The sequence below is a fragment of the Dermacentor variabilis genome, chromosome 3, assembly GCF_050947875.1.
Source record: "Dermacentor variabilis isolate Ectoservices chromosome 3, ASM5094787v1, whole genome shotgun sequence".
NCBI classification, from domain to species: domain Eukaryota; kingdom Metazoa; phylum Arthropoda; class Arachnida; order Ixodida; family Ixodidae; genus Dermacentor; species Dermacentor variabilis.
Window position 1 is genome coordinate 51141852 of NC_134570.1, and position 14371 is coordinate 51156222.

The 14371-nt window shown below is 49.0% G+C and overlaps 1 protein-coding gene across 1 annotated transcript in view; it reads right to left on the minus strand.

Moving 5' to 3' along the window:
- The window catches only part of LOC142575587 (uncharacterized), a 252699-nt gene that overhangs the window by 17129 nt on the left and 221199 nt on the right, over positions 1–14371 (minus strand). Inside the window, exon 6 of the mRNA XM_075685069.1 lies at positions 27–380. Within this exon, the coding sequence (XP_075541184.1) occupies positions 27–380 (354 nt within the window). The remainder of the gene's footprint in view (positions 1–26; positions 381–14371) is intronic.

The following is a 14371-nucleotide window of genomic DNA, read 5'->3' on the forward strand; positions in this document are numbered from 1 at the left end:
ACCTATACATAAGCTCCAGCACGCACCTCCAGTCCATCCGGTCCTCCAATGCTCGGGCAGCGCTGCTGCTGCTGTTGCTGCTGCTGCTGCCAGCTGTCCTCGAGCTTCTTGACGGGCGGCGGCTTGTCGGTGAAGTGCCGGTTGAGCTCGGTGGGCGACGTGTTGTCCTCGTTGCTCGAGGGAGACAGCAGGTCCGGGTCCACGCCCCGTTCGCCGGGCCGCTGGTAGTGCTGGTGGCTGGGCGTCACCGGCACGCTCGAGGGCCGGGCGGAGCCGCTCAGCGCGCCGTAGTGCTGCTGCTGCAGACTGCGCACGTTCAGCTCCAGAAAGCTCTCCGCCACGGGGTCCCGGTGCTTGGTGCGGCCCGCCACCTTCTTGGCCTGAGAGAGATGGTGGTGTCGCAATGCGTATACGTTAGCGTCCACAAATTTTTTTTCGTTATTTTTCTACACGCGATGCGTGACACTGAAAAGCCCGCAGCATGGCTAGGGAATTATAAAGGACGTGTTACTACTACTTGTTGCTGGGCCCTAGTTGCGAGATGGCGAACGCCGCGTGAAAGTGAGAGCAAAAACTGGCTGTTTCACTGGCTCGTGAATATGGTCACATCGTACAGATGAGCTAACCTAACTTGATGCCAGCCCATTTCATTTCCTTCGGGATCGAGCCATTGCAGTAACTGCAGTGAGGGGCGCGGCTCTCAGAAGCTTGTGGGCCATCAACAGCTAATCAGCCAAGAGAGAGTAGGATGGATGCAACACGTGTCCTTTAAGAGGAAGCTCCACTGTGGGGCCAACTATGATGTCCGTGCCAAAACACACCAGAAGCGCAAAAATGCCCTCATCTAACGACTGCTGGTCCTATTTCAATTAAAATTGCTTCCTTTAAGAGGCAAAGCTGAATTTTACAGGCTGTAGGAAACAGGATTCTGATTTGGGACCTTCTTTTCTTGTGTGTGCAGAAATTGCCGAAAACTGGCATTTAGAAAAAGAAACTGAAGCACGAAGTTTATACAAATCTGTAATTCCAAACCAGAAGCAGATGTCCCAGTCCCGTAAACTGCACATGTTATTCGATGTACAAACGTACGTGATACACGATTTTAGAAATCACGTGAAACAGTTGCAGTTCTTGCGAGCGTTTTGCAATAGCCCTGCACCCAAATTAACGGTGTATTTCAGGGCATGCAGCGTATGAATATATCAGCTTCGTTCACTTAAGGTGACTCATTCTATTGGATTTCAATGCTGAGTTACATAGTTGGCAAACTTCATGCTCGTGCTTTGAAATGTTGCTATCTTCCAATATTTTCGGTAATAACGTTGAAAGTCTAAGTCAGGAACCTGCTCTCTACAGCAGTTTGACATAGCCCTTTCAATGGGAAAAACCGATCAAATGGGCGCCGTCGACGCTAAGGGAAACGAATTCTTCGTTCCGGTGTAGTCATATCCGAGAGCTCCCGCGATAAATTTTTCTTTTAATCAACGAGTGTGCTCTACGACCAAGGCACAGACTGATCGCTCAGCGTCGATAAGCAGAGGAGGCCAGCCTGCGTGAACTATCAGCCAGCGTCGCACCAGCCGCTTAATTATTTACTCGTAGTGTGCACGCCTAATGATTGCGCGCTTTTGGGGGGCTTTGTTGTTCTGAAGATAAGGTCGCATCGATGTGGGAGTTTGTTCGATCTGGGTTATCGGCCACTTTCGCCTCGCAAATCAGACGATTTGAGCCATCCTATAGTGCGCGTAGGACAACGTCAAAATGAAGTTTGGAACTAAAAAAGAAAAGACGCACCAAGTTAATGTACAACTATGTATGGAGCACTAATAACGCGTAGTTAGCACAGAAAAGGCCAGAAATTAAACCCAGATGAGTTCGTTGAATCCGAGAGCGCCTAAAAGCGGAGCCGGAATGGCGGATTTACTCGGCGAAAATGTGAGCCGATCCCCAAGGTGTAGTGCAGGTTAAACAACAAACCACGTAGTACGCTAGTACGCTCCACTATACCTTGTATTTGTTTGATGTCAACTGAGTCGTCCTTAAAACTGTTAGTTAACATGTCTTCTGGCCCACCTCTCCGGTTATAGCAATTCGCTGTTTAGGCGCGCGGCCGTACCTTTACGTCCCTTTTTAGGCAGTATTTCTGTTCGTCAGCTACAAGCCATAGCCGTTCTCTTCGTATGATTCTGTCCCCTTTCATCCGCTATATATAGTTCATTCCTATTCCTCCTAAGTTTTGTTTGTTTCCCTTTCGTTTCGACCTCGCCATCGCCATAGTTTCTGTTCATTCCCTACTTTTTTATTTCTTCGTTTAGACCCCGCCAGAGCGAGTCGAGATTGCAGCGTCCAAAAGAAGGAGCTAATCCAATCACGGCAGTACAGCCTTCACTGCGGCGAACAGCAGAGGTCAGGTTGTCGCACGGCCGGTTCAAACTGGATTGTCTGTCGCGTGACTTGCCGGATAGGTGCACGTAGAGACGCACATTTGCCAAGCATCCCCCGCTTCCAACCCCCCACCCCCTCTCCCCGCCCTCCCTCCGAAAAAAAAAAAAGGGAACTGCGCGTATACATAATCTCATCTTATCCGGATTAAAAAGGGATTGCTCGTCACTGCATTCGCAGACGTCGGGGCACATCGCAGATTCGATCGACGAAAGAGAGAAGCCGTTTCTATGTCGGTGCCGGCTGACAAGGAGATTTCCGAGCGCTCTTTGCGTGGAAGATGCACAGAAAAAGAACGAGAAAAAAAAATATACCAATAATAGAAAGAAGAAAGAAACGCCGTTCGAGCTTTGACGTTTCTGGGAAAGTGGTGGGCCTCATTTGCGAAGTGCAACTCTCGCTCGGTAATCCGCTCCTGACCATGCAGCGTCAGGTCCAGTGGCTAACGTCCGGTTGATTGATTGATTGATTGATTGATTGATTGATTGATTGATTGATTGATTGATTGATTGATTGATTGATTGATTGATTGATTGATTGATTGGCGCTAGCGTCTCAGACCAACGCAGGAGCGGGGAAATCTAGGCTCTAGGTAGCCCCTCCGTTGCACGGGCCGTTAGAATGAATGAATGAATGAATGAATGAATGAATGAATGAATGCTTCTGATGATCCTCGCGTTTCTCTGGGTGGTTAACCTCGATTAATCATCCCTGATATGAGATTCCATGGTCGGGAGCGGAAACAAACGAACGTGAAGCAGGATACTAAGGCTGTCGAAGAAAGGAACAGGAAGACAAGAGATCTAAAAACGTTGAACCGAGTAATCGTAGTTAGCGCTCGAAGGCTTCCAGTTTTCGTGAACTTGTTTACCGTTACTTATTACAGGTTACATAGCGAGCGCTGTCCAATAATTTTGACAGCCTGCGGTTCTTCAACCTGCGCGTTCAAAGCGCGTTACGCGAACATTCTTGCATCCCGCTTTCATCTAAATGCTGCTGCCACGCACGGGAATCGAACCCTCGGCTTGGTGCTCAACGACAGAACGCCGTATCCACCGAGCCACTACGCCACTGCGGAAGAATCGGCAGTGGCGTCTTCATCCTGAATGGCAGAAGAAGAAAAAGAAAAGCAAATAAGGCTTTCTCGTTACTGAGTCTGGGAAAAGGAGGAAGAGTGACAGCGCCTAAACTATTTTCGAGACAACTTTGGGGCCCGCGGTGTCCGCGAAAGTTGGCGCCACATGCCTTCGGAAAGGGCTCGATGCCGCGTGGTTGTTTGTTGAGAATGACGTCATCAAGAAGAAAAAAAGAAAAAAACTGCAGCGCGCGCGAGATAAACGGAAATCCCATTTTCCGGAGAGTCGTATACCTTTCAGCCGGGGAAGGCGACGAGGTCGTACGATGGTTAGGCCCTCCATACACCCCCTCCCCTCTCCCCCTCCAGCCCCATTACCTGCTTTGATATTTCCGATTCCATTACGAGCTTGACATATCTTCGCGCAGCTCTGCTAACGTTCGAATCGGGCTTAAGGCACAAACTATGGGGCCTATAAGAAACAAACGACCAAGGCGAACGAGCAAGCAAAGCAAACAAAGAAGGATACACGAGGCTGAGAGCGACAGAGAGAGATAACTAAACAAAGGAAAGGAGGAAGCGATCGAATGAAGGAAGGAACAAACAAACGAAGAGGCCAAGTATGAGTGAAAGGTTCTAGATGCCGGTTTCGGCTTCCATCGGCCCAAGACGCGTCGGTTCCCTTCGGCGAAGAGCAGTCAGCGCCAGACGCCCCGGCGTCCGATTGAAAAGGGGGATTCCCTGCGGCGGCCGGGGCGGGCAACCGCGTCGTTTCAGCGGACGACGAGAGGAACGAGAGGTGTCAAGGCGGACAGGCTTTCAAAGGGCTGCGCCTTATTACAACACCGAAAGCGTTCGTATGTAGCTCGAGGGCGAGCGGGAACAGAAATAGAGCAAATGATAAAAAAGAGCCGAGAAGAGTGCCGACCGCGGACAAACGTATACGTACTCCACGCTGAACGACGGAAGTATACTACACGCATGGCGCGAAACGACGGACAGTGCCAGAACTGAGAGAAGTTTAACGCCTTGGAAAACGAACGTGCGAGGACGAGCGGCGCTGGCCAACACTTCCCAGGGCTAAATTTGTGCACACGTCGCAAGCACACCAAGGAAGAGGTTACGGGCGCCGCAGGACGGCTGCTACGGTACAGTGTACCACCCGCGTTGCTGAAGACGTGGGTTCGCTTAACAGCTGCGGCAAGACACGCAGGCGTCTGGTTTCGCTTTCCGTAATATTTATACTTATCAATCAAACGTAAGTTGCGTGACAATTAACTTCCTCGGTACTTTCTCCGGCTTCAATGCCACTTTTCGTGGTACGGTTGTGATCAAGAAAACACCGAACCTCTCGGACCTCCTCTATAGCCTCCCGCACGTAAACTACTCTATCGCGCTATACTTAAAAAAGAAAAAGAAAAAAATAACGCCTTCTGCAAATTTCGCTTGCGGAACGGTAACGCTATTTCCCTTACCACCGTTATTACGTTAAACTTAACGTACAACGTAGCGCCGTAGAATTCCGTATACAAGAGCATTCGGTGATCTGGCTTCGTGCTCTCTGCATTCAGTGTATCTATCTGAGATGACCTTGCATTCCAGTGTGTTTTATGCAGGGTGTTTCACGCACCGAATCTTTCTCTTATTTTTTTTTTAATTCCGGTTTTCGTTTCGGTTCAGTTCCGGCTCAGCACCGGAGCGGAAAAATGTAACGGTTCAAGTTTGTTTCTATAACCGATGAACAATCACAGAAAAAGAAGCACAAACTTATTTTGTACAAAAAATTCTACGCTGCAACTAAGCTGCGCTCAAAGATTACGCCTGTTCTTCAGGCCGCAAGCATATAGCTACAAAATAATTATGCAGATCCGAAGCCAATGCTGGAAGCTATGTGAAGCAAAGTTTTATTGAGAGAGGGAGAGAGATATAGAAGAATATATCGCGGAAACGCAGAGACTCCTCTAGTCTACTAATCTGCTCAGGGGTAAAGATAAGAGGACAAAGATAAGGGACTTAGGAGCAATTACAAGGACAGGGCAGTAGGATGCAAGTATATACTTAGAAGCTCGTATTCGAATGGCCGGTTCACAACCTTGAATCGAGGCCAGTTTTGTTTTTTCCATTGAACGGCCTGTTGTTAGATGGCGCTAACGAGAGAGAGAGCAAATGCCTGCCGTTCAGTCGTACTGGGGACAAGCAAACAAATATAGGCGCACGTGCTCCAACGTTTCGGACTTTTCGCACGCGTCACCGTCTGGTGGGTCCGCACGCCGGACGCGATGCAAATATATCGTCGCGTTATCGCACAACACCTGTAGTCTGCTCACTGACGTACGCAATACGCTGAAAACAGCACTAACGGTGCCGATATATACTTTTAAAATCACGGGAATACGGTGGTCTGTATCTACAAATGGAAATAACACAGTCCAGCCAGAAGTGCAGGCAATGAGTGGATGAAGATCTCCAGAACAGGTGGCCAACCTGAATTTAAAACTCGTTATTTTTTTCTAGCTTCGGTTTCACTCCGGAGTAAAAAAAAAAAAATCGTAATGTTCCGGTTCAGCACCAGTTCGAACAAAATTATCGTTCTTCTTTCGGTTCTTAGTTTAGTTCCGGTTCGATGCCCTGATTTTATGTGGCCTCTTTTTCGGGCAGTCTTCATTGTATCTATACGAGGTGACTTTTTAGTGCGTTTTATGTGAGCTCTTTTGTGAGTTGTCATTTCTGAATTTACATGAGATGACTCTTTTGCGTTTTAAGGTGTTTCATAAGATCTCTGTCGTGAGCTGTTTCCATTGTATTTACATCACCTGAATTTGTCTGATTTTCTTCCTTCTTGCTACCTTTCCTCTGTCCAGTTCCGACACGTGGCATCATATTTAGTATATGTTCGTTCTATCTGAAAAGTATACAGTGGTCCAAGATAAGCCGAACCCAAAGTACGTGAAAAACACACGAAACGTGAACTGTAAGGCGATATTACACACACACAAAAAAAGGCATACAGTGATTTAAGCGCGCTAAGTTGCCGACATATCAACAACTGACGTCAGACGAACGACGTCTTGCGTATTAATATCGCTTTACAGCTTCATGTGTTCTTCACTCGCTTTGAGTTCGGTTTATCTCGAGCCGGCCAGTAGTAGCCGGCGCCGATCAATTATTTACTTATTTATTTATTTATTTATTTATTTATTTATTTATTTATTTATTTATCCACCGGCGTCGGCTACTACTGGCCGGCTCAAGTAAACCGAACCTGAAGCGAGTGAAGAACACATGAAGTTGTAAGGCGATATTAATACGCGAGACGTCGTTCGTCTGGCATCAGCAGACTTTCTTTTATGGGGTTTTACGTGCCAAAACCACTCTCTGATTCTGAGGCACGCCGTAGTGGGGGACACCGGAAAATTAAACCACCTAGGGTTCTTTAACGTGCACCTAAATCTAAGTACACGGGTGTTTTCGCATTTCGCCCCCCCCCCCCCCCCCCCCCGGGCATCAGTAGTTGAGATGCCTGCAGTGGCCGGCGCCGATTGAAAAGCTAACACCTCTTACAACACAGTTTATTAGGGAGAGAGAATTAAAGCGGCCCGCCGAGAGTAGGGACGTAAAAAAAAGCAGCCCATCGCTGCCGCATTACAGACACGCATCGGTCTCGAGTCAGCGCATATACATACGCGTATTGTGAGTATAGCCTTTCCGGCGGCGGATCGAGAACCGTGAGAAACTGGTCCGGCGTCGGTGGTGCCGAAAGAATGCAGGCGCGCACGCTGGTTATCATCGGCGCCTCCGTCAGACAGGTGGAGGAATGGAGCGCGACCTCGCGTGCACGCGGAAAACGAAGCCAGAGCTGTAAGAGTCAGCGGCGCGCCGGAAAGGCTGGCAAGAGCGAAGAAAGCTCGTTCCCACGCCGGCGTCGCCGGGCCTGTTTTGCATTCTGATAGCACTCTTTGGCGCACGGTGCTAAAAAAAATAAAGAAAGAAAGAAAATAGAAAAGGGCCCCTTCAGTTGAGCTGGGGATGCCGATGATAGCCGGACGAGTTTTGCGACGAGTGATTAGCTACACTTAACCGCCACTGACGAGGCTGTAGCTACGTTTTTTTTTTAAATCAACAAACAATGATTCAGGTTCGTGCGACTTTCGTACGCGCGGGAACGTGTGGGAACGTGCTCGGACGCAGTCACGCACGCGTCGGAAGTCTCGTATACGGTAGTCGAGAAACCCCACATGGCGACGGACGGACGGACGGACGGACGGACGGACGGACGGACGGACGGACGGACGAACGAACGAACGAACGAACGAACGAACGAACGAACGAACGAACGAACGAACGAACGAACGAACGAACGAACGACGAGCGAGCGAGCGACGATTTCAGCTCGTAAGCAACGAATATGACACAGGCCATAGCGCGCAGTGGCCCCATAGCCAACTGCAGTATTATTATGTAGGTACAAACTAAGTTATGTTTAGCTGTTCACGGTTAATCGGTGTAACTGTAGAGAGGCCGATATAGACACCGATGGTCAAGAACAATCTCAGCATCAACCTTACGTTCCGTCACACCTCAATGTTGCCTTATCAAAACCTATTCACTGATTTTCAGATCATTCATTCATTCATTCATTCATTCATTCATTCATTCATTCATTCATTCATTCAGTGATAATTCTCGACGGGGCGCTTTGATGAAAGAATTATTTCACGCAAATCACTCGGCGAGCAGAACTTTCGCTCTACCGAAGCTTTCCCTTGCGAGGGAAAAATTCACGTCAAACCAGAAACGCACTTTTGCGCAGACCCTTCGAGAAGGTATCGCATAAACGTCGGGACTCAAAGCTCGAGTACAGATGGCAGGTAAAAAAAAAAACAATAATGCAGCTTCAATGCGTATACCGGTATTAAAAGTCCATGACTGTTTCTGTACCTGCATCCCTGCATGGAAGGATAGAAGCCGATCCCGCCCGGGTATAGATAATGCGACGTTCATACATGAGCCGTGGTTGAATATCAAAGGCAGGTTTCTTTTGAATCTCGTGAGTTCATTCTAGGGGTAATACATTGCCTCGAGAAAGAATAAAAAATAAAAAATTAATAAAAATAGACGCTTATGACGAAGAAGAAAGTAAAAACGAGAGCCATACGACGCGACGAGCGATGTGCTTTCATCTCTCAGAAAGAGCGCATTAAAAATTTCTCCGCTAGCTCCACGAGCGAATAATCAACCGAGTCGCGCGGGCGGTCGTTTCTGACGTCAGACAGAGAAAGAAAGTAAGAGAATAAGACGAACACCAACAGAAAAAAAAAAACGCCAGAAATGTACGTCGAACGAAAAGCTTGAAGAAGGACAGAAAGCAAGACAAATGAGTTGGTCCTGCGTTCTCTCATTAGGCCGAAGTAAAAATGAAGATTAAAACGATCTCTGACAGAAGTGCGACACATGGTACCTGCACACCGCGACAGCTATGCCATGTCAAGCATCGCGCGCCCGGTAACGTTAATGAATGTCATCCCATCTCTTTCCAGCTCTGAAACACATACCGTATTTGATCGAATTCAGGCCGCCACATGTTCTGAAAACATTGAGGATGAAAAAAAAAAAAAGAGAGAAATACTCGGAAGGAGCGTCACGTTGCTATTTTGAAGGTTAGGAATGTCAATTATAAAGTAAGTGGCTTATCGGAAGTTCGGCCGTACCACGTGATATAGGCGAGCGGTAATTTCTATAGTGCTTCGGGCCTCGTTAGAGCGTAGTAACTAAAACGTACCACAAACCAAACAGTGGGCCAAAAAAGACCTGCCACCATGGCGTAGATGGACCATGACGGGATGGAGAAAGAGAGATGGGCAGCGTCAGGGGACGTTTCCTTGCAAGGAGATAATAAGGTGGTTGACGTCATGCTTCCTCCTCCTCCACGTACGAAAACGTGGTATGCGGAACTATGGAGTCTTCCTCGGGCGGTACTCCGAAGCGATCACTTCCGGCGGTACGACCCCTTTCGCGAGACTTTGCGAGACTTGACGCCACACGCATCGAAGTATAATAGTACGACGGACAGCACCCCTGGCACTGTGCTTGGTTATAGTGGTGCTAATGGGCTAGGAAAGCTCGGGACCCCAGGACCTCCTCTCTGGAACCGCGAGTGGACTGGGGTCTGTACGGGAGTGCTTTCGCGTTCCGTCCCCATCAAAAATGCGGCCGCGCCGCGTTTTGTGGGGATCGAACCTGCCAACTCGTGCGCAGCAGTGGAATGCCACAGCCACTGAACTCGCCCCGACTGGTACTGCGAACATCCTGGCATTGCATGCTCGTAGCAAACCCTTTGAAAAACGGGGAAATAGCGAAAGCGCTCCGTGTTTCGATTGCAGGTTAAAGAACCTAATCCGCAACTTAATCAGAACTTCATCCGGAGGTGTTTTACTACGGCGTCTCTCCTAACCAGCTGTGCACTCTTAGACAGACAGACTGATTTATTCGACATCATGATTGCACAATGTCAGGATCATCGGCAAAAAGCCGGAAGAGCGCAGCTTGACAAACGCTCGTGTTTCCTCTAAATACGGCAGGTTAAACCCGGCAATTCCATTAGGCCACTTCTTCAATGGACATTCTTCTAATTCATCTTCTTCTTTCAGAACATACCAAGTTACTTGGAGGAAACAACGATAGAATTACGCACGTCCAGCTCTCGGGCATTGTCCTGCAGTCAAAGTCGACCTATAGGTTCGAGTAAACACGGTACGCGTAAGCAGCCCTTGGCAGCAGCCATCCACGACAGGCGACACTGTTCATCAGCGTTCAGTCATGCGCTACCTTTACGTTCTCTCTTTCTCTCTCTCCAGGCTCGAAGGGAGAGCCTCTCGGTCATGCATTTTTAAGACGGGCCGACGAGATGGAACGGCGACGCATCAGCCGCAAAACAGGCGTCGTGAAAGGCCACCACGCGCGTCGCTAGTTAGTTCTCGGAGGCGAGCAAAGTAAGCAGCCGTGACTATAGGCGCCGGTGACTGCAGCAGAAGCGAGAAGCGGCGCCTGTGTGTTCTGCCTGAGTGAGCGGCGCCGGAGTTTAGAGGAGGAGGATGCCTCGTCTCGGAAGCAACTCCCGAGTCCGCTATTCAAATACATGCGGCGGAGCAGAAACGTTCTCATTGGACGACCTCCTTACGAGAGGTAATTCAGTTATGCCGTCACCGTTGAGAGCGGACATTTTATTTAGGGCCTCAATTTAAAACAAAAGCTAGCCAGAAACGGCAAATATTTGGAGAAAGAAACTGAAGCACCGCATTTACAACTCCGCCTTGACAAGAAGAAAGAAAAGGGAGAAATAAACCGTATCGTATTTATTCAAAATGTTTCTACTAATGCGTGCGAAGCAAATGCTATAGAATCTCGATATAGCGAACACGGATATAACAAAATATCGGATGTAGCAAAGTAAGTGTGAAACTCGCCGACATCAGCACGTCGCGAATGTATGCTTATGACGAATATCGCATATAACGAAGGCATTTTCGTGTTGGATGACTTCGCTGGTTTTCCTTATCAGCTGGAAAAAATTAAGCACGCTTATTTTATCTTTCGGAAGGCATCCCAATCCGACGAGTCTGGTAACTGTCCACAACTTTTTCACCTTGCCAGTTGGGCCAGCAAATGATAATTTATTCAATGAAGTGTAATTCACTAATTGAATCCCAGAAGTTTCAACTCGATTGAGAAATATATGTACCTAGTTTGTGTAAAGTGATCTATCTTTTTTTCAGTATTATTATTATTACTCCGTCCATGTTAGTTGGGGCACCTCGTATACGGTGTCTTACTTGTAATGTTCGCACGTCCGCGTGATGTGGTGCTGGCACACGGCCGAAAAATAACAGAGGAAGAGAAGGAGGGAGGATGCATAGAAGCGGCGGCGGCGGCTTCTATAATTAATTACCCAGCGCGAGCGACTGGAAGAAGCTTGCTGTATAAGTCCTCGTAAGATGCGTTCTTCTTTTCTTTTTTTGTCTTCTTTCTTGCTCTCTCGTAATTTATGTTGCCTGTGCCGTATACGGGCCTCATTCCTTGAAGAATTTCGGCGGATTGCTCCGGTGTCTTGAAGAAGCGACGGTGGTTTGCACGTCCCACGACGTTCCGCGTGCCGTGATGTCATCAATCTTAAGTTCCTCGAGTAAAATTACTGCGCGGACCACAGATATATATATATATATATATATATATATATATATATATATATATATATATATATATATATATATATATATATATATATATATATATTGTCACGCCTCACCTGCTTGAGTACTTTTTTGCGGCCGACATATTAATCGTACCACAGGATACGACGAAGGCCCACGTCTCGGGGCTAGGAAGGATGAACTTGTTGTGCGAGCCGGTTTGACTCTTCGCAAACTTCCTGCTTTACATGCTACGCAGCTCGTTCAAGCGCGACGCTGCCTCTGTCGCTGTTCTTCTTTTCTTTTTTTTCGAGAAAGAGCGTGACGCGAGTAATAAAAAAATTGAGCTTACTTCACGCGGCTCCACTTTCCGTAATCGCGTGCTCACCGTGAACGCTCCAGACACACATCCCGTCTCAGCGACTTCGCGCAATGCAGCGAAGGCTAGAGATCACGTGTCAGCCAAGTCGGTATAAACGAGAGTCGGCTGCGCGCTCCAGAGAAGGAAGGTCCGCCCATTGTGCGATCCCAATTCTTCCGCGGTACATTCGTTCATTCAGTCGGCGTCGCTTAGGTCTGGCCGCTGAATGAGGAAGGGGAACTACGGCAGGGCGCTATCTCCCGGCCCCCGCCCCCTTGATTCCAGCAAGGACATTTAATAATATTCTCTCTCTCTCTCTCTCTCTCTCTCTGGGTGTGCAAAGCAGGAAAACCTATCACCAGAACGCGCGCTATATAGTATCTCATTGTTGAAGTGAACTTCACTGCACACTTACGTCGGGGCTATAAACACGTAAATGCACTTAGTTATTAGCTAGTGCACTGCGCTCTTACAATATATGATCACGTTTCGCATCAATGTCTCCACTCAGGCCATTCGAAACGCTGCGTAACGTATACATATATACGTAAGTGAGCGAGCGAGCACGTACATTTGCACATAAAACGGCTAGGGCTGGGGTTAGCTAGATGGGTATATATTTAAGCTGCGCAAATGTTCAGGAGCGTGCAAAACGCCGTGACGCGCGCCGTATACTATAGCTGCCTTCGACCCGTCGCAGTGGGTCCGCGCATGTCCATGTCTACGAGGGCTTGGGTACGGTTCCCATCAGCGTCGAGGCTTCACTCGGGGTCGGGATGCAAGGGAGCCTCGTGTTCCGTGATTCAGGCCCTACTTCCACAACGCTACAGGGTGGTCGAAACTCATCTGCATCCCTCCGCTACGAGGCGCTTCTCCTACAGCCCTATAGGTGTTGCTTTTCGTATAGCATAGCCAATGCATCTCTAGCAATAGATACTTTCCTTCTCTGCAGAGTTTACTTTGCTGCACATTATGACGGCGGTGTAGCGTCCTATGTTCGCTGTATCCAATCGAGTCCTTACATGCTGTTGACAACCATGTAAAGGAGAACAATGGCGGATTGAAGTGCCAGTGTCCGTTCTACACTGGCGTCGATCTGATCCGGTCATTCCACCACTTTCCAAGGCACGGTATAGGCGCCAGAAGTGTGGAAACAGCAAAAGGTGTTCTGGCGCTCGGCCCATTCGCTCCCGGAAACACCAAAAGGAGGCTTAGGAACGCGCTGCGTATAAGCACGCGCGCATCAGCGATATCTGCACCTCATTGGCTGATGTCAGTTGCATCTTCCCCCAATACACACCGCCGTATTGTCGACAAGCAAGGCACAGCCGAAAGTTCCTTCGCAACGCACCGACAACCTGAATATTGCAGGGATCTTGCCATTCTCGAACGGATCAACACCGTTTTTGTTGGCTAACGGCGTTCGCGACACGGTCCCGCGGCACACGTTGCCCGGCGACCCGCACCGTTCGTTCCTCCGCGAATCCCAGGCGCCCATTGCGGTCTCCGTCGTACTACGTGTAGTGAGTAATCCCTCACTGCCGGACTCGATTTAATCCGCGCTGCCCGACCGGAACTTTTATAATCTCCGGCAGCGCCCCCCCCCCCCCCCCCCGCTTCCTCGACCCTCCTGCCTCTCTACTGCTCGCGTTTCAGACCTCGTTCAACCGCGCACCCTACACTGTGCCGTCACGGATTTGACAGAGCGAGTGTGCTGCCGGGATTTCAGCGTGTTTGTTTACGCTCGAAGCGCTGGCCTCAGCTTCGTGCCGGCGGCGAGGCCAGAGAGTGACGAGTGCGGCCGAAGCCGGATCAGTCAGGTGGCGCGTGCACTCGCAATCAGCACCGTCCGTTTGCGTGTGTGTGTACGCGCATGTTTGAGAGGGAACACGTGGCGTGACAGGATTGAGTTCGAAGCGAGACCATGCAGGTCTCGCGTAACGACTGTAGAGCGCGGTTGTTGCAGGCACGAGAGGAACGAGGCGGTGGGAAGGGTGGAGGGGAGGGAGGGGGGGTTGTCGCGCTGACTCTTTCGGTACGAGCGACATTCAACGTGAATGTTATTTTGCTCGGAAGAGAGCTCTACAGTCGAAACTCCCGAATGAGCGGAACACCCGGGATTTCCTCTTCCCGCATTACAACATTGTGCGGTTGCATTAGCCTCGAGTTAATCAGCGTTTCTTATTCCTTCCTGGATTTACACCCCTTGTATCTTACTCGCGATTTGATGATGATGATGATGATGATGATGATGATGATTCTTATCTATGGCACGTACCCACTAGGGGAAATATGCTTAAAGTGGGC